This window comes from Anarhichas minor, unplaced genomic scaffold, assembly GCF_050575085.1.
Source record: "Anarhichas minor isolate MPS153535 unplaced genomic scaffold, ASM5057508v1 ptg000010l, whole genome shotgun sequence".
NCBI lineage: Eukaryota > Metazoa > Chordata > Actinopteri > Perciformes > Anarhichadidae > Anarhichas > Anarhichas minor.
In genome coordinates this window covers 15,888,973-15,909,594 of record NW_027466456.1, presented here as the reverse complement: position 1 = coordinate 15,909,594, position 20,622 = coordinate 15,888,973, and the positions used below count along the sequence as shown (strand labels likewise).

Genomic DNA, 20,622 nt, shown 5'->3' with positions numbered 1-20,622 from the left:
ACTTTGTTTGAAGTATACTGACACCTTTAGGACACACTTGTTGTCCAAGGCTTTGAAATCTCTGAACTTAGTACTCCCTCTCGCCGGCCTCTCTCCTCACTGTATGAGGATGTGTTTTGAAGCGAGATCGATGAAGCTGTCAGAAGGCAGTAATTCTGACCTCTTTGCTTCTGTCAGGTTCCTGACAACTCAATAAAACACACACAGAAAAAGAGAAACACAGGTCACCAAGAGGTCCAGTCTTCTTGTTTTGTTTAACTGTCTGTCTGTCCTCCTCCCCCCCCCCCCCCCCCCCTTACAGATTCGTGTTCAGAGTAGAGTTGCCTACTGCGAACACAAATGGTTCTAGCAAGAAAAGTTACATTTTTCCAACTTGTACCAAGTGCAGTTGGACTAGGGACGAAATGGATGTTAAAAAAATCCAACATAATGGGTGCATTCGTGCACAGACATTGTGTCTTGTCTGCTCTTACACGGAGTTAAAGTATTTTCTCTGGCCATTCACTCTGGCGCCTGCAGGGTAGAAGAAGTGGCCGGTTGGTAAATTGTGTGATTCATTTGAGTTGCTTGGCTTCCAATTATTTTACAGAGGAAATTAGGTGTCAGTTTAATCAAAATGTTGATGACGATCTTAAAATGAAATTGAATGTTGAAGAAATGTAATGCTTCAACAAAAAAATAAAAAACATCATCATCCGTTGTGTTTAGATTTAGCTTTGAATGAACCGCTGTAACAATCAACCTATAAATGTACACTCTGGATGGAAACAAGATAATGAAATTAAATTAGAGAACAGGACAGTAACCATAAAACATTCAGGATTGGGCAGAAAGTGGAAGAAATGAATTGATTGGACATACAAACAAAGTGATCGCACCTCTTGTTTATCAAAATAACAGTAAGAAAGCAGTGTATCCTTTGCTGTTGACTGTCATGATTCTAACCTGCATCATTTTTTAACTCTGCGGTGTGATCACAGCCTTTCTTTCAGTGTCTTCCTCGCTGTAGTTACCTGACCTCATTTCCTCAGGTTCACTGTCCCAATACAGTTGATATCAAGTCACTGCCTCCATCTTGCAGCTGCACACTTAATCTTTCCTTCCTTCAGCCCTTTGTCTCACCTCTTCCTCCTCACCCTTTCTCCCATTCCACACTGCACCATCCATGCTTCCTAATTCCAGAATGCTCTGAGCCTAAACCTCCTTTGCCTGTTGGTACCTAAGAAGGAGGCCGTTAAGCTGAATAAGGAGGCCTTTTGGGCTTGGCTAGTCCACGGGTCTCTGGAAATAGCAGACAGGTACCGGTTGGCCAGAAGAGCTGCAGCTGCAGCGGTTGCCAAGGCAAAAAAAAAAAACGGGTGTGTGAGGAGTTTGGAGAGACAATAGTGAAGGACTTTAATTTGGCCTCAGGGAAGTTTTGGCAAACCGAATCAGAAAGGGAAAGCGGGGCTTGGCTCAGGCTGTGCTCAGCAGGGGGGGAAGAACTGCAGACACAGAACTGGGGATATTGTCAAGCAGTGGAAAGAGCACTTTGAAGAACTCCTGAACTCAACCAACACATCCTCATGGAGGTTGTGGTCAAATTTCTAAACTGTTCTCCCCTCGGGTGCTGTCAGTTGTCATTTCTGATTTCCTCATTCACCTCAAGTCTTCATTATATCCAGTGCCCAGTCCTGCTTCACATCCCAACATCGGATCAGCAGCAACTCCCTTCATCACCATCCCCACTATCCAGGGGGGAATATTCCTGAACTAACCACGGCATCACTACCCCCTTTAATATACTGTGTCACGATGAGGTCTATTCGCCAAGGACTCTTCACTATTCTTCTTTGGTGCACCATGTGATAAATTATTGTTCACTCTAAATGAGATACCTCCTTATTGGAATTAGCTTATTAGTACTCATCTAGAGTTAATTAAATTGCACTTGGAAGTGTTTTGCAGCTGACTTCTTAATGTTATAAGCCCTCAACAGCAAATGATCTCCCCTCACCTCTAATAGCACCACTTCAACCACAAATACAAAACAGAGGCTGTTGAGTCCTGTCTACATTTTAGGAGCAACTCAGTAGATTGGAAATTAAGGAACAAAACATGGTTCCATGTCTTGAAAAAAGTTTTCTTTAAAAAAAAAAACTAAATATATAATAAAAGGTTTCTTTGTTTTTTTGTAGACAGGGTTGGGTGGGAGTTTAAGCGTTTCTTCTCTGGCTGATACAATGGTAGTTAACAATAATAACAAAGGTATGTTTTAACGTCAGCTTCCCCTCAGAACATGCACCTGTGCTCCACTTGACAAGGAAATAAAAACTTGTGAAGTTTTCATTTAAGAGATTGAAACTTTTTTTTGTTTTAAGACTGCTTTTATCCAGGTCCCTCCCACGCACCTTCTCATGAGAACAGACAGGTGTGCTGAATGCCTGTTGTTCCTTTTCATACCAAAATCCTTATTTCTAAGTTTTAACAGACACTAAGGTTCTCTCTCTCTCTCTCTCTCTCTGTATCTGTGCCTCTGTCTGTCTCTCAGGTGCTCCCCCAGTCACTGTGAACATGGAGGTAGATGCACTCAGTCGTGGAGCACCTTCCACTGTAACTGCTCCAACAGCGGCTACAGAGGAGCCACCTGCCACAGCTGTAAGCAACCAGCAACAGGGCATCTGCAGGTCTTTGAAATGCTTGATGCCTAAACTATAACGATGAGAATGGAAGTTATTAAAGTCTTGAAATGTGGTCAATACTTTTTAATTACTTTATTATCTGTCATCATTATGCTGTAAGGGCATTATCACTATCAAGTTATTATGATGCATGTGTTGGGTAGTAGAGGCTTATGTTAGTGAAATACTATTTATTTCATGAGCTATTGTGTTTTTCTTATACAAAACAGTTAAACATATTTCACCCCTATTACTGTTATTTTTTTGTGGTTTTAAGATTTTTGTGTCTTGGATAACTGAAAAAGCAAAAGTCAATATTGGAAACTATTGACTTTATGTGCAATGTTTCATATCAAATGATGGAGAAACTCTAACACATTGTGGAGGAAGTCTTCGATTAGTAGAAAATAGGATTAATACAGCACTCCAGTAATGTTCTCATTGCTTCTGCTTTAATAACAGTGAGACCTCATGTCCCCTAACACTTAAATTACTTTTGTGTTTTTTCCCAACTCCATTGTTTCAGAACTTTAATTAGCCGTGTTCAGTCGGGAATAGACTAAACAGATTGTTGGTACTTTATTATACTGAGTAAATTCAATTTTCATTTAATTTGAAAGGCTTAATTAATTTAAAAGCTTGGCTTCCTCAATTTGACATGTGTTTGCATATTTGTTTGATACATGTATGTATGTGTGCGCAACTCTAGCCCAGTCTAAAGTGATGAGGCAGAGGTTCAACACCCGTCCCTCAAACTGTATAATTTGGTCACAGACAAAGAACCACTTTAAAAAATGTAGCAGTATCTTCTGTTTAAAATCAAACAAACAGAGCATAAAGCAATTTCCCATATTTGGGAGCATAAATAATGAATAAAGACATGGAAGCAATCACTCATGTTTCTCAAAAAATCTCAAACGAAAAACCCTTTTTTTTTGCAGAACAGGCTGATTTGATTAAAGGTGAAAACAAATGGTGTTCCTAAACTGGTCAGTTTTGTGATATGACAATATTCTCCTAATTTGTAACTGCTGCAGTTCTGTGACTAAGCATCTAAACAATGACTAAAGCATCTCTGAACACTGCTGTTGCACTTTTGTTGCATTTTCCTTCATCAGATACTGTGTAAATCTCATTAAATATGCTTTTAATATAAAATGAGCTTAAACAAGCTTGTGGATAAGTTTGCTTCAAATATAATATGCTGCATCTTAACAAAAATCGCCTTATTGATAATACTTAGTACAGAAATAAAGTCTCGCTTTTTTCCACTGCGAGGCAACTGAAGAAAGAACATTGGCCTGCTGATGAAGATGAAAGCCACAATTTTAACGCTCGTCTATTTCAAACAGCACACGTCAAGGACAGAGTCGGAGAAAGACGTGTTGCTACTTGTTTAGTGATTTGATTTTAGAGGAATATGAGGTTGACAGGCCATTCATTAATATGTTCTCAAACACTTACAGATCAACAGTATTGGCAAACAATAGTAATGACACACACATGCACATAGATACAGAGACATTAATTCTCGTTTGTATGTAAATAGAGACAGTGCTGTAGCTTTCCTCCGCTTAAACATGAACTACTATTTTTCTGTACAAATCTAACATTGAACCCTTCTTTAATTCTGGGGACAGAACCATGGGTTTCTATATTGGAAGTTTCTTTGAGATAGTTTTTAAAAGTCTGGGTTGATACACTTCCCACGCCTTTTTATATTTAGTCTTGAAAGCAACTATACTATAATGCTTTTCTTGTTATAACCAAACATTGCTGACAGAACATTTGAACTAGAATGAAAGACTTCTTGTTAGTCTCAGAACAAACCGCAACATTATTTTAAGTCCCTGGCGATATGGAAATGGAAAGGAGAGAAGATAGAAAGATGAAAGCAAAAAAAGAAATGAGTGGAAGAAGTCATACAGAGAGAAAGATAGGGAGGGTTGAGGATAGGAGCAAGAGGGGGTTATAGAGCAGAAGAGCAGAGTGAGTCCTAAGGCAGACTGTTCTTTCTACATAAATGGATTTCAACATAGAGACTGCCCACAGTATTTTAGGTGAGTCAAATTAGAAATGAAAGAGATTCAGGCTTTGATTACACTGCCAAATTTTGATTGAATCTTTTTACGCTCTGGTGGTATGATCAGCTCAAGGCTGGGCCAGGTTCACTCACTCACTCACAGACACAACTCACCTCTGTGTTTGATTGTTATATCCGGGTAGAAACCTCTTGAGCTGTTTCAGGGAACGGTCTGAAGAGTTTCACTGACATAAGATAAAGAAAAAACGCACGTTTAAAATGCGCTGACCTTTTTTTTCTGCACTATATTCTAGTGTGTGTGTGTGTGTGTATTTGTGTGTGTGTGCAAACCTTATGTAACCAGAGGGCGTTATATGAATGTGTTTCACCTATAACTTTAATTGATTGATGCCTTCTTTTTTATCGTTAACCTAAAAGGCATTCACAATGTATTTTAATACAGTTTGGATACAGAACAGGTAGCTTTCCTCAGATCATGTTAATCATTTGCAGTTTTTATCAAAAAATATTTTTGATTATTTGCCTACTGGTTACGTATGACGATAAACTCAAAATGTGGTAAGCAAAATTATCTTTATTTTTTGCAGATTTTGGTGAGAGAATTACAATATATGACATGGTGTTTTATTGTTTTTGGTGATCAGGTAAAATGATAACAGATTTGGATATTGTCTATCTTGTTATGCACAAATGAATTATAACTGAATGCACACTTTCTTAACTATTTCAGAGGGACATGACATCTGATTCGGACATGTTTGACACATGTAAAGCATAATGTTTGTTAACTTTAGGCCAAGCACTGAAGTCCCACTCAGCCGTCAGAATACCATTGGCTTATTGGTGACTCATCCGGTCAGCTACCAGCCGACTTGTGTTTTATAACCTCTCAGCTTTCACTATCACTCTGCTGATTCTCTGGTGCCAACACTGATTGCTGCTGCAACTCCTTCCGCCACTCCAACTTCTCCATGTGTCATTGCAGCTCTGGTATAGTTATCTTCATGGGTAGTTCTCCAAGCAGACTCCTTATTGCTGCTTGGAGTCTTTGAGAGCTCCCTCAAGTTTCTAACTTTATAACCATTTGCAATAAATTATCAATTTCTTTATCATGAGTAGCTCTGTCTGAAATGGAGCCAGCAAAGCAGATGGAAGTGTAGTAGTCTTGAACTCTGCTTGTAGGAGTTGATAGGGGCAATGTTTCCTCACAAATCGGATTGCCAGGATATGTATTATTGTTAATATGCTTTTGTTGCTCTTTCTTTCACAGCGAGATATGAAAGGTCATGTGAGGCGTACAAACACAAAGGCAACACATCAGGACATTATCACATAGACGTGGACGGCAGTGGACCAATCAAACCCCAGCTCATCTACTGTAACATGACAGGTAACACACATCTTCACACATGATCACACACAATATACTAGTATATTTATTTATCTATTTCTCTCCGTCTGTCTGTCTGTCCACCAGAGGACATGGCATGGATGGTGATCCAGCACAATAACACAGAACTGACAAGAGTGTATTCGTCCCCTGAGAGAAACCAACATTCAGCCCACTTTGACTACGCTTCTGAAGAGGAGCAGTTGGCAGCCATCATCAGCCAATCGGAGCACTGTGAGCAGGAACTGTCCTACCACTGCAGGAAGTCCCGCATCCTCAACACACCAGGTAAGACTTATGCCCACTGATGTTTTCTGTGTATCTGAGTTATTGAGATGGGATACTTCATAATTTATGTGAAATTCATCTTTCATCAAATTAACAAAACAAGCACTAATTTGCAATAGCTGTGACCATGTCAGCGCAGGAGCGTGTGCACACATGTGCGTACATGGTCACAGCTATTGCAAATTAGTGCTTGTTTGTGTGTGCGTGTGTTTGTGTGTGTGTGTGTGTGTGTGTGTGTGTGTGTGTGTGTGTCTATCTTTATCAGCCCAGTTGCTAGGAAAACAATGTTGGCACTGATGTTTCTGCCAACCACAGAATGCATTAAATGCCAAATTGTTTGTATTCAGTCAGAGCAAGTGACGTAGTACAGTAAGCGACGTTACTGACTGAGGATTTGTAGTAATGGTGTATATTTGTGTGTGTGTCTATGTATGTGTGTGTGTGTGTGTGTTTCAGAGGGTGCTCCATTCGCCTGGTGGGTGGGAGGTCCAGATCCAGGTGAGATCCAGACGTACTGGGGCGGGGCACTGCCGGGCAGCCGGCAGTGTGCCTGTGGTCTGCAGGACAACTGTCTGGATTCAAATCACTACTGCAACTGTGATGCTGACTACGACCAATGGTACTGTACATTATTGTGTGAGTTAGAAAAAGTTAGGACGATTTGTGATGCAAGACAAATTGTCACGTGAAGGGACAGAAAAAGGTTTTATCTTATCTTGATGAAACCAATCTTTAGAATCTGACCTTTTGAATTTCAAAATAAAGTAAGCAATAATGCATGATCAGCTGTCTTACAGAATACCCAATGCATAAAACATATCGGGTTTCCTCACAATAACATGAGGCAATGTGCACTTTACAGAGTTGTTTCCTATATTGCGACACTTTGGAGTGCACTATTGCTAAAAAGGAAAATAATGGAGGCTATGTTGTCAAAGTTTTATTCATTTTTTCCAGTTTAGCCCATGTTTCGGTTAGTTTCACCAATGAGTTAACTGGTAATGAGTGAGGTGTGGATTCTATGGTTACCTGCACTTTAACATACATTGACAGTGATTATTGATAGCTTATTGATGAGCCATGCTAGCGTTATGGCAATTGAGATGACAATGTCGGTTGTTCGGTCGGTGTAGCAATTTGGTCCATATACTCAACTATTTGATGGATTGCCATTAAATATTGGTAGTGACATTAATGACATTTTGTACATACATCCATTTACCCAGAGGATGAATCTTACTGACTTTAGTGTTATCCAAAAATATTGGGTCAATACTTTGATACTCTGATACTTTGGTTTATGACCAAATACCTGCAATACTAATGACATCCCCAACAGCCCCTGTACTTTGTTATACCAAATGTTAGCATGCTAATATGCTAAATTAAGATGATAAACATAGTTAACAGTATAATTGCTTAACATCAGCATGTTAGTATTATCATTGTGAGCATGTTAGAATGCTGATGTAACCATTTAGCTTAAAGCAACACTGTGTGTAAGTACAGCTGGCAACAGTAAATGATTAAAAATGTTATAACTGAAATGTAATGTTATCAAGACAATGATTTGGATGGACCAGCTATAAAAGGAAATATTTTAATGTTTATTTTAAAGACAGGTATAAAACAACGTAAGATTGTCTTTGAAAGTGAACCTTTTACTCATTAGAGTCAATGATTGAGTGGAATCTGTCCTACTGCTCCAATTAAGTCATTCATTAACAATTCAGTGTTTACCCCCATCGCATCCTGCCGTACTAGACAGAAAAGAGCCATGAGACATCCAGGATAAATCCCATGATATTCAAGCATCCCTCCATGTTTTATCCAATCCTGTATTTAAATCCTTTTATCCATGCTGTAAGCAATTCTGTATTTAGGTCACCTTCCCCAAATCCTGGAACCAATTTTGCAGTTAGACTCATTTTCCCATATTGAAACCAATCTTGCAACTGTCTGCATAGCCAAAGGTCCTTCTCTCTATTATCTCACTGCCTAAATCTGTGCGACTTCTACTTTATTCTGATAGACTTTATCTGCCGTCAATCTCTCATCACATTCGCTGGCGCTGTGTGGGCCCACAGTCCTTTATTTATTTTTTGACAAAATGTTCTCAGCAGCAAAGCAACATTTGAAACACCACAGAGCTGAATGGTGGCGATGAATGTGCAGATGAATCGCTCGGCCTACGTTCATTAGGAAAACGGTTCCACCGAACGTCTGCTGAGACATGTTGTGTCAGCTGAAATGTCTTCATTTGATTGTCTACTTGTGAACCTCAATGAACAAATGAAGACAGTCGAGAGCTCAAGTGTTACAGTGTGTCCCACTCCCTCTAAAACGGTTTGATTTGAGTTCAGGTGGGCACATGTTTTACATTGTAATTGTAATTGTAACAACTACTTCCTTGGCAGTGCACAAACACACTTACACAGAAATGACAGCTACTTTTTTTTCAACTACGACAAAGGAAACACTAAACAAATTCTGTTAAAGCGGAAGATGTACTTTTAGCAGGGCAGAAATGTGTTACTATGCTTAATTGAATGAATAGTCTGTGCTTAAAATGCCCCCTCCTTTTTGTCTTTTTTATGTTCCTCCTCTTCCTTTTCCTTGTCCTTTTCATCCTCCTTCTCCTACAGGGCTGATGACTCGGGTCTACTCGCCCATAAGGGGAGCCTCCCAGTCAGGTCTCTGGTGCTGGGTGACATTCAGCGGGCGGGGTCAGAGGCTGCCTACAGGGTGGGACCCCTACGCTGTCATGGAGACAGTAAGTCCATTTCAGTTGCTGGTTATTGTTTAACAAGAAGTTGGTGCCAATGTTAACACTTCGTTGACAATAGTGTTTTTATGGAATTTTAAATTATTCAATTAATCGGTTTTATTCAGCTGTAGAGACCATTCTTACTGACAGGTCCAAAACTGATGCTAAAAGGTACCGAGAGCGTCATAGTTTGAAGCTTAGAGCTACTGACCAAGCGGTCTTATTTGATGATTTGGAGGTGAGAACATGTTACATTACATTACAGTCATTTAGCAGACGCTTTTATCCAAAGCGACTTACAATTCAGATTCTATCACATAAAGCAATTTTGTCGGGGGGTTAAGTGTCTTGCTCAAGGACACATCTACATTCAACTAGCGGAGCCAGAGCCGGGGATCGAACCGCCGATCCTCTGATTGAAAGACGGCCCTGCTCTAGACTTAGCCACAGTTGCCCATTGTTGAACTCTTGTGTGAACTGAACTACATGAATAACTGTATCCAATCTTCCCCCTGCCATTTAACTTCTTAATGGCAAATTGGTTAATAGGCCAATTACACAAGCTAATTAGCAGACCAGCAACTAAAATATGACTTACTTTGTTCTCTTTAATAACAACCTCTAGTGAAAAGCTATTTAATAAAACTAATCTAAGTGATTCATTTTACGTTGTTTTAATTGCCTCTAATTTCAGCCTTCAGTTTAATGAGTAAATTAACTAATAAATAAGCACCATGCGAGATAAATCAACATAAATGAGATAGCGTTGCTGGAGTTATGACTTTGTTGTCAGCTAATTTGCTGAACAGTTGGTGCATTTGTTTACTACACGATTTTCATTATACAGCCATCACAATGAGATTTATTTTAAATAAGCTGTGTTCCAGACTGATATGTCAACTTTTTGAAAAGATAAATACATAAATGTACCCCCTTTTTAGGAAACAAAAGAGTAAGCATATGAAGCATTTAAGCACTTTGTTTGACACTTTCAGAGAGCTACTGGAACGCTGCGTTTTTTGACAAGGAGACATCTTACCTTCACTTTCCCACCTTCCACGGAGAGCTGAACGCAGACATTGCTTTCCTGTTTAAGACAAAGTCCTCCTCCGGGGTCTTCTTGGAAAATCTTGGCATCAAGGACTTCATCCGGATCGAACTCAGCTGTAAGTGTAATCTAAACAATGTTCTGCGTCATTATCAGTTTTCTTCTAAATACCTGGTAGTGGGAGACTCTCAAGTTAAAAGAGAGCAACAACCAACGATGGCATGATGATGTTAAAGTCCCTCTGTTTTTACTTTCATCAGCTGAAAGGGGAAAGATTCTCTGTGCTCACCTTAAATCTTAGTTTAAGGTGTGTACATACAAGCATGACTTTGTGTCATCCCATTGTGGAAGCAGGAGACAATGTGTGGCATTTGTGTCAGTTGGACTTTTGAAATGAAAAAAAAAGCATATTCATGGATTAGATTTTTCATTTTGGGAAAGTGAGTAGATGTAATTTGAAGATTGAAGATCGAATCCTTGGATAGATTACCTGGATGACTCAACATTATGTTGATTTTGACACAGGGGAGCGCTGTTTATTTCCTGTTTTCTACTGAAAGTCAGAGTTGGTTTCTCTTTAACCATGACAATGCAACACAAACCGTAATGTTTCCCTACCCTTAACGAAGTAAACAAAGTACTTATTTTCACCAAAGTCATGATCTGTACCTAAACCTTTCCAAGCCTTAACAATAGAAAAAGAACAGAAATTGGGTTTATTTATTTTTTGAAGTTTTGAAAGGCACTTTTAAATGATGTCCTGCTGATAGTTGCATCAGATCAGGAAAGGCCTAGAATAGAATAAGAGACCTAGAATTAATGTTTGTCATAGCGTAATCATAAATGATTCTGCTGCAGAGGAAGGGATGCTTTTATGTTAGTTTGTTTTGTGTAAGTTGAAAAAGAAGTCTGTTGCATGAAATCCAGTGTGACAAGTGATCTGTGGGAATTACACACACACACGACATAAGACAAATGGTAACCCTCCTCCTTGGGGTAATCCTGGCATTGCTACAGTGACACGCATCTCTTATCTCACTGCAGCTCTATTACTGTTATCAATATTATTATTATAACAGCTGGTGTTCCTTAAGACTCTGTATCGTTATTGCTGCTGTTAGAGTAACATGACTGGAGCTGGGTCAGAGAGCAGCCTCTCAATGAAGTCTCACCTGGTTCCACAATCCCACAGTGGTACAGCTTTACCTCCACTGTCCGTGTCATTCATGAGGGATGATGATGTTGTGTTCGGGCACAGATCTCACCTCTCTGATAACTTCACCCCTAAATGTGGAGTGTAGGCATGCTGGCAGTGTTATGATGGGTGAACGGACTCCATGTGGCCTTCATCCTCACCTCTCTTTATTATAGGTTAAGTTGTTAACCTAATAGAGCTGTGGAGATGAATGACTAAAGCATGCCAACCTACATTAGGTTTGGTGTTTCAGTCCCACTGTGATGCCACATACTTACAACCTACTTTAATAAGAAAGTGCACTGCATTGGATTTGTGTCCACTAGATGACATATGGTACATTCTCATGTCTTAAATTGCTTTCTGCTAAAAAAGTTGAATGCCATTTTTTTTATGTGATGTATCAGCAAAGTCAGGGTTTGGAAAGTACATTTACTCAAGAAGTGTAGCTAAGTGCAATTTTGAGGCCCTTGTACTTTACTTGAGTATTTATATTTAATGACTTTCTACTTTGACTTTACTGCATTTCAGAGGCAAATACTGTATTGAACTTTTACTCTACTACTATTGCTTTGCAGATTCAAATGAATAATGCAAAATATAATCAATAACCTTTACCTTACTTTAGTAAAGGTACAAAACTTGTACTTTTACCTGTTATGGAGTATTTCTGGTATTGCTACTTTTACTTTAGTAAAAGATCTATATGCTTCTTCCACTTCTGAACAAAGTGGAGAACAGTGACGTTTACGATCACTTATTATTGTTATTGCTGTTATCGGCTCTCTGAGGCTGTACTTAGGCACAACTTTGCTAACATAGCCTACTCACAATGGCAATGCTAAAATGCTCGGGATGACTAAAGGTACAAAGTACAATCCATCCATAGTTGTGGAGATATCTAACTCAAAACCACAGATGTAAACCTGTTTGTGGCGCTACAGGAAAAGTCAGGGTATCATTAGTCATCCAAACATTTCATAACAATCTGTCCAATATTTGTTTCGATATTTCAGTCCGGAGCAAAGCGGCGGATCGTCCACCTGAAAAATGAATGGACCAGTAAATGCTATAATTTTGCAAGGCAACTAGTTCCAATTGAGAATATTAAGCAAATCATAGCCAGATGACACACTTGTCATTCACAGTGAGCCTACAAAATCTGCACTGGATGTGGAAATTGTCATTAGATATGATTTCAAATATTGCAAAGAATGCTGCTTGCATGCCGACTATGCAGAGCTGGACTGAAGAAGGTAATAGCTATAGACACGGTTGATACCACACAACTGCATGATCTCTGACTGGTGCTCAGGCTTGGTTTCAGCAGCGCTGGCACAATCACACAGAGAAACTAACAGATGTGAGTGTGTAGCTGCAGCCTTTCTGTCGAGCCTTGGACTGGTCTCTGGATCATCTCAGATCTGTGTCCAGCTGTCTGTCCATCCTGCCAGCAGATGGTCTGATGGGAGGAAGTGACTTCAAACTTCCGCCAGCATATTGTGATGGAGGAACACGACTCACTAATGGGTTCATTGAAAGATGACACAGTCTAGTAAAATGCTTTTACATTTAACAATGTCGGAGAAAAAAAGAATCCACATTTTTGTCTGAAGTCTGTTGCATTTTTACAATAAATAGTAAATGGTTAGAAAACAATATTTCTTGTAAGAAAAAACTAATTCTTAAAGCTCCTTCATTAAAGATCATGTTTAAACTATTAAAGAATGTAATGCCCCTCCCTCTTCCTATTCCACCCACGTACTTAACTGTGTAAGAATAATTGACAGAATAGGGTCTTCATACTTCTGCCATAGTTCCTCATTGGCTGAATGGATTTCACACATTTTCACTTAGAACGTCAGAAAATTCAGCAAATTCATTTTTATCATATATGAACAAACAAATAGAACCTACATAACACACTACAGTTTTAAGAGTGTCAACACCATTACACAACTCTGCCATGATGGATCGTTTAAAGTGTGTTATTCTCTGTGCAAAGACGGAGCTGGGAAACATGAGGGGTTTGCAATGTCTCACTCATCAGAGGACACCGTTATCTAAAAGTGTCAGGGAATGTTTGTTAATCAGCCTGGTAGAATTTGGCAGGAACACATCAAACTCACTCTGCTGGTGTGACTGTCACCCAGGCATCCAAATGCTTCTTAATAAACAGTCTATGTGCACAACAATCTCTCTCTTTTACCAATTTCATTTGTTGCTCTTTCTTTAACTGCTGAAACTGTGCCAACCGACACCCTCCTCTCCAGCTGCTTCAGAGGTCGTCTTCTCTTTCGACGTGGGAAACGGGCCGCTGGAGGTTCGAGTGGAGACGAGCATCCAGCTGAACGACAACCGGTGGCACAGTATACGAGCCGAGCGAAATGTAAAGGAAGCATCGCTACGTGTGGACGAATTCCCTGCCGCCACGCAAGTGGCTCCTGCTGACGGACACAGTCATCTGCAGCTCAACAGCCAGTTATTCATAGGTGAGGGGCAGGAGTGAGTGTGTGTGTCTGTGTGTGTTTCCCAATGCCTTCGAAATGTAAGAAAATTGCAAAGTGAGAGAACTTAAAAGGTTTATTCGTGTTAGGATTTGGATTTTATGTTGAAGGGAGTCAGGGTGAGTTTAAGGTTATAGTAAGGATTGAGATTAGGCATTGGGGGGGAGAGAGTAATTTATGCTGTTTGAACATTAATCTCATTAGCAGCTGAGTGCAAGTGACAACTGCTGTCGTGTTTTATCCTTTCTTATCTGTGACAGCGACTATAGCAACACATGCACATTGCATTTCCATTTTTATGAGTGGAGGAATCCAGGAGATTAGTCTTTTTTGTTTCAACAACAAGCAGACAGCTATTCAGATCAGTTTAACCTTGGTGGACTTTATTTTACAAAGTAAATTCTGCTATTTCTGCCCTCTTTTCCATTCAGTTCATACAGCATTCAGACAGCATTATGGGATCAACATTGTACTCTGTACCACAGGAGTCCCACATGGGCAGCTGGAGTTGGAGTAAAGGCAGATCTTCTTTATGGCAGTGTTGAGGAATCTTTGTGTAAGAAGGGCTATAGACTTTAGCATCTCATTACTTTTCTTTTCTACCTTGTTTGAGACACTTACCTCCAAGTCGTGGTGATATACTGTAAAGCTTTACAAAGATGTCACAGATGTACAGGACTATTTTCACTTTCAGGCCAATATAGATGTGGTGCTCTAGTGACTATTTCTGGAAGCAGGACAGTGTATGTGTCAGGTGTTTTTGGACAATAATGGAGCTCTATGGCACAAAACAATAAGCCATCACAGGCTTTGGCTACACAGGCAATACTTTTTTGTACGACCTGGTCTCCTAAAAATTACGTTCCCATATAAAGAAACTACGAAACTTTTTGACGTATCACGAATACGTTTAGTAATGATAGTTTGGAAGTACGTGTAGGTAGAAGGTCGGGATGGACGGGTGGGTCAAATAAACACAGTACGTTTACCCAGGAGACCCGTGTCCCGTGTGAAACCAAAAGTCATTATTGACCTTTTTCAATTTATGTCCGTAACTTAAATAAGGTATCAAACATAGGCCTACTTATCTTAAGCCAAACCATGATGTCTTACCAAACCAAGTAGATTTGTTGCATTTTTGTTTTGTTTCAATTTACGTTTCAAAATCTGTTTCTTAATTGAGAATGCAGTTTAATTATATAGGAACATACTTTTGAGACAGGGTTGTACATTTTGGGTCAACTTTTGAACAATTCCACCTTTCTCTGTCTCTCTGTTCCTCTCAACTTCATCAGCTTAAAGTTTTTTCAATTCATCTCTTCCACAGATTCATAATTCTGTTTACCCTCTCATCGTTATCTGTCTAACTGTGTTTGAGTGGATGAAAATCCAACTTGCAGGCTTTATCTTCGAGCAAATACTGTGGATATTCGTTAATTTGTAAACAAGCATTCTGAAGAGAAAATCAAACAACAACTAAGGATGAGATTGGAGAGATGCAGAGAGAAGGAGGCGGGCATTGATTGACTGGCAACAATAAGCTAATAATCCATCCTGAACAGCCAGAGAGAAGTGATCATGTCTTTCTCCTGGTTATTGCTGCCCGGGTTGGTGTTTACCGGCGATGCAGAGATATTCATATGTTTGAATGGAAATGTGATGGGATTATGAAATAGACTGTGGGATCGAAAGTTTGTGTTTGTGTTTGACAAATACTTGATTCACTGCAAAGCACTTGTTTTGGAAAGTGAAGGGCCATGTGCTCCAGAAGTTGTTATTGTTAATCCATAATGTTAGCAGCCTCTTATCTGTGAAATCATAAATCGCTACACTGCAGAGACTACTATACCGCTATCAATAGTGTGTCCTATTTGTAATATATAAAATTGATTTGTAAAACTAAAAAAGACAGATTATTCCATATTTTAAATTAATGAGCCGTAATATTGCTTAGGTTGAATTTATACGACACAAAGTTATTCTGGTTCAACTTTATTTATTGCCATAGGAAGCTATTCATTTTGTGTACACACTGTAACAAACATCCTTGTATGATCTATATTTAAGATAATACTCATATAAATACGTTATTGTATTGGTGTCTGTGTTGGTTGTGAGCAAATATCTGTGTTTATGACAACAAAGAAAGGGGATAAATTGTTGCAGGAGGTCAGAGCTCGTGAGAAGACTACATCTGACCTCATCTGATCATCTGGAAAACATACATCTATCTGTATACATTTACTGGTGGAGTGTTAGTGTGTCGGAGTGTTTCGGAGAATGACTTATATGATTTATAATCAATTGTGTGCTCAGGATTAAAGGGTTTGGACATAAGGGCTCTGTGGTGCGGTTCATACTTGCGAACGGTGGATGTTGTTCTGCTAGTGTATAGGTTGACATTTTATTGCACTTTTGTAGCCTGAAGGTGTTCTTTAATTTACTTTACCGTTGTCCGGCAACCCCACTTTTGAGGTATGTAACCACAGTAATGTTTACTCAAAGTACATTTTAATTGACCTACCTTTTACCTTTACACAAGCACATGTTTACACAAGTCATTTCACTTGACTAAAATATTCTATTCCCAGAGTATGTTAATGAAACACCATGAGGTGAGCCTCAAAAGCTGCTTTAATGGCTGACATCCTTACTGTCATGTACAGGAGTCTTTTTTTGAGTCCTGCAGGACTTCTTTCTCTGGCAGTTCCTGTCCTTTGTTTCTCTCCCTCTGTCAAAGTTTCTGTCCCTCACAAGTATGTTATTGGTCTTTTGGGCAAAGTGCACCAAAACATTGATCATATTTTGCAGTCCCAACCAGTCTTTTCTACAAACTTTCCAGTTCAGGTCTTCCTGGTTAAATCATCATTTAATAAAAGTTCACCATGCATGTTTCTTTGATTCAGTGGAACCAAATGTTTCTTTATTGAGCCAACAGAAATTATTAATTACATTTCCCGCTATTTCTGCTCTTAGTGTGCTTTTTGTGTTTAATAACTGTTGCTGCAGATGGAAACTAGAGGCGCACAGAGGTTAGAGATTTAGTGTAATGAAAAGTTGCTCTGGATGAACATTTAAAGCTCCGCCAGACTCAAACCGTGAGAGTAACACCCTGCCAACTCCATTTGCCAAGAACAATAACAACTGTAATGCGTGGATGTAAAATAAAGACGCTGCCAGCTTTGAACTCAGGGAGAATTGTAATTTGTCCAATTCTAAACTCTGTGAACAGTGTGAGGTTGTTATATTAGAATGCTAATTGTCAGGTGAAAAGAGGAAGAGTTTCTTCCTCTCGTCTGTTAGTGGAAAGAATGAATATCGGACACCAGATGGCTCATCATCCACAACCAGCCAATCTACATCCAGCACAGTGATACAGGAAGTGACAGTGTCTCAGTGCCCTCATAGCATCCATGGCCTTGTGCTGCATGGGCAACATGTGCCTATCAATCATAATTTACTGCAGAGAAAACTAAAAAATATAGATTTACAATTATACGTAGAGAGAATGAAAAGTGAGTGTGACCACTGTTGGCTGTTTTTCTTCCAACCTTTGTTCTAATTTCATTAGGCGGGAAGACATTTTTCACCTTAAACGGCAGCTGCATTCTCCCGTTAAAGAGAATCGCAGGATCAGAGATTACAACACAACAGACTGGCACTACAATACAAAGACATCTACGACATAAAGTCTGTTCATTTTTTGAATGTTTTCAACTAAAATACCAGCAATTTTTTACACATTGCACCTTTAAGCTCATTACATTGAGGCTAAAACTTTCTTTTTCCTTTTTTTTAATTGCTATTAAGTGAGCTTCGTAATAAAAATGTCATTAAAGTTACATCTCTCCATATAATACTTTTTGGGTTGTATGCAAAATTATCTAAAGGACTTGGTGGAGATGGTTTTCTTTTTATAATTGTTACCTGATTTGGGTTGGCTTGATTATAAGAGGCATATAGCTGAGATGCTTTTGAACATATGACTATTGGGCAGGTTTTAAGCTCTGATTGGGTTACTTGGTGTCAGTCCAATCTGGGGTAATGGACACAGTGTGCTAGTAGTTGTGTGTAATGTGTACAGTGTCTGTTTTTGTGTGCAGGAGGCACCGCCTCGAGACAGAAGGGCTTTCTCGGCTGCATCCGCTCCCTGCAGCTGAATGGTGTGACTCTGGACCTGGAGGAGAGGGCGAAGATCACCCCAGGTGTCAGACCTGGATGCCCGGGCCACTGCAGCAGCTACGGCTCGCTCTGCCAGAACCAGGGTCGCTGTGTGGAAAGAGTTAATGGTTTCTCCTGCAACTGTGACCAGTCAGCCTACACTGGAGCCTTCTGTCATAAAGGTACATGCATTCAAATACACACTGGAGACTGAATGCCAATAAATACTCTGATATGCTATCATTGATGTTCTGTGCCTTGAAGTAACACTTTAATGTCAATACAAAACAGTTTTCTCCTGCTTCCAATGGATTTGTCTTTCAAGATACTAGTAATGTGAACTTTCATCACAAGTACAGATAACATGATTTCAGAGCTGTGAAGTTTAAGTTTGCTAGAAGATCCAACACTCTCGGATTCAATTATATTTGACGGACACACTGGACGAAAAAGCCTTAGAGAGACATGGTCTGATGTCATTTTAAAGATAAAACACAGTCTCTCCTCCAACTTCAAGTTCTTTAGTTTTTTGTCCCAACAATAGCCTTGACCATTTATTTTCCTTGTGAGTAAGAGATGAGAGAAGCACATTTAGCATTAAGTTCATTACTGTGTCCAAGGAGGGCAGATATGCTGTATGCCATAAAACTGACACGTTTCTCTGGGTAAAGAAAGAAAGAGAGGAGAATGATATTGCCGGTTTTAACGACAACAATTATACTCAAACTGTATTTTAAATGTCGTCATTTCAAGCACTGCATAATGTTCCTATAATATTAAGAGACACAGAAGGTATCTGGTTGTGACTACAACAGTCATATTTTAGTGATTACGTTAACGACAGTAATAGGGTAAAAGATTTAAGAAGTTACATGTGATGTTTTTCTATCCCCTCAATTTTGCATAATTGTCCTAGTACCTCATTTCTTCATGTGTTATACTGCACCCACTCAACATTGAGTTTATAATATGTCTCTCATATGGTATCAGTATAGTAAGTCTTGACTCCTGCCTGTTCTACTGCTTTCTATTGCATTTTACCAGCTTAGTCTGTGCGCTCTATTCAGAGGCTATCCAAACAAAGGGGAAGAGATGTGTTTGCCAGTAGTCAGAATCTACATACCTTTAGCAATTTCTCTACATTTGAAAATAAAACGTGATTTTTATCTGGCTCACCGTCCCTCGTTGTTTGTGTAACTAATGAGAAACTCTACTGTTGCTTTGCCTGTCAAGCTTTTTATTCTCACACAGTTCCCAACAGTTGCAGATTTACCACCTGACTTTGGTAACAAGTGGTCCTTGTTATCAGACAGAGGAAGACGAAAGCAAGCTTTTCATTTATGAAACTGTTTTTGCCTGCCTGCGTGTCTCTTCCAAATGTCAACAGCTGAAAAAAGCTTTCTCTTGCTGACTTTTTAATGTTTCTAGCTGACTATTAGAACAATCATTTTCTAAATGCAGCACATTTTCATTAATGTGTGTGCTGACACGGGGGTTTATCTTATAGCTTTACAGAACACAAGTATGACCCATCCCTGGTACTTTAATATGGAGCAGAGGGCAAAGATGGGACTGCTTTCTGAAGAGGATCCTTCAGTCGGCAGACATTAGACTGACCCTGACTGTCTCTCTCGTTCACTGTCTGCACAGCTTGGCCTCTCGACGCTCGTTTTGAGTGGTTCATAATGAGCCTGTTCTGTCCTGAAGGTCAAGCATCGGGATTATGTTAAAAGACTCTTCTAGCCCACCGTGCCATTGTGTCGACCATGCGATGTAGACATATATTATTAAAGAATATCTCAACATTTTGTAGAATACACTTATCACGTTGTTGCCAAGAGTTAGAGAGAAGATGAATACAACTCTCATGTTTGTGTGTTTTGCAGCCAGCAGCTGGTTATCCTAGCTTAGCATAAAGACTGGAATCAGAGGGAAATGGCTAGCCTGGCTAAAATCTCCCCACCAGCACCTTAAAAGATCACTTATTGACATGTTGTTTTATTTGTTTTTTTATTTGATTTTTTAAATCTGAACAAAATCCAAGGCATACAAACAACTTGCGGTTTTACTGATGGTTATTACTGGTTCTAGGCTGGTCACAGTAAATGGAGTTTTGAAGTCATCTCCTAAAATATCAGCAAAATCTTCTGATTCCAGGCAACCTGAACTGGAAGTTATTTGCCTGCATATACTTAACCGAGTTTTCTGATTCATCTAGCATCGTGACATGAAACAACAAAGAAGCTATCGAGCAAATGAGCGCAGAGAGTGGACTAACAAGTCCCGCCCCTGCCAAACAGTGGCAGTGCACCAAATTTACCAGTTAAGAACATTCAACAAAAAAGTATTGGATTTTAGACATGAAATCGAAAATGGCCTTGGCTACAAATAAAGTTGTGCGTTTATCTTAAGGAACTACTTATACGTGGGGTATATGTGTGGTTCAGTTAGCTTTTATATGCTGATATTGTAAATTTGTTTTTTTTATGTTTCCAAAATATTAAACGTATAAATCAAATAAGAAAGATATTTGTATACTTATCACGTTTTTCCTTCCATATC

At 39.3% G+C, this 20,622-nt stretch overlaps 1 protein-coding gene across 1 annotated transcript in view; it reads left to right on the top strand.

Annotated features, from left to right (window-relative positions):
* Positions 1-20,622, top strand: part of LOC142946525 (contactin-associated protein-like 4) — a 73,255-nt gene that overhangs the window by 43,369 nt on the left and 9,264 nt on the right. The window contains exons 11-18 of the mRNA XM_076087883.1: positions 2,531-2,637; positions 5,975-6,094; positions 6,182-6,382; positions 6,839-7,001; positions 9,028-9,155; positions 10,145-10,315; positions 13,666-13,884; positions 18,003-18,242. Coding sequence (XP_075943998.1) covers positions 2,531-2,637; positions 5,975-6,094; positions 6,182-6,382; positions 6,839-7,001; positions 9,028-9,155; positions 10,145-10,315; positions 13,666-13,884; positions 18,003-18,242 — 1,349 coding nt within the window. The remainder of the gene's footprint in view (positions 1-2,530; positions 2,638-5,974; positions 6,095-6,181; positions 6,383-6,838; positions 7,002-9,027; positions 9,156-10,144; positions 10,316-13,665; positions 13,885-18,002; positions 18,243-20,622) is intronic.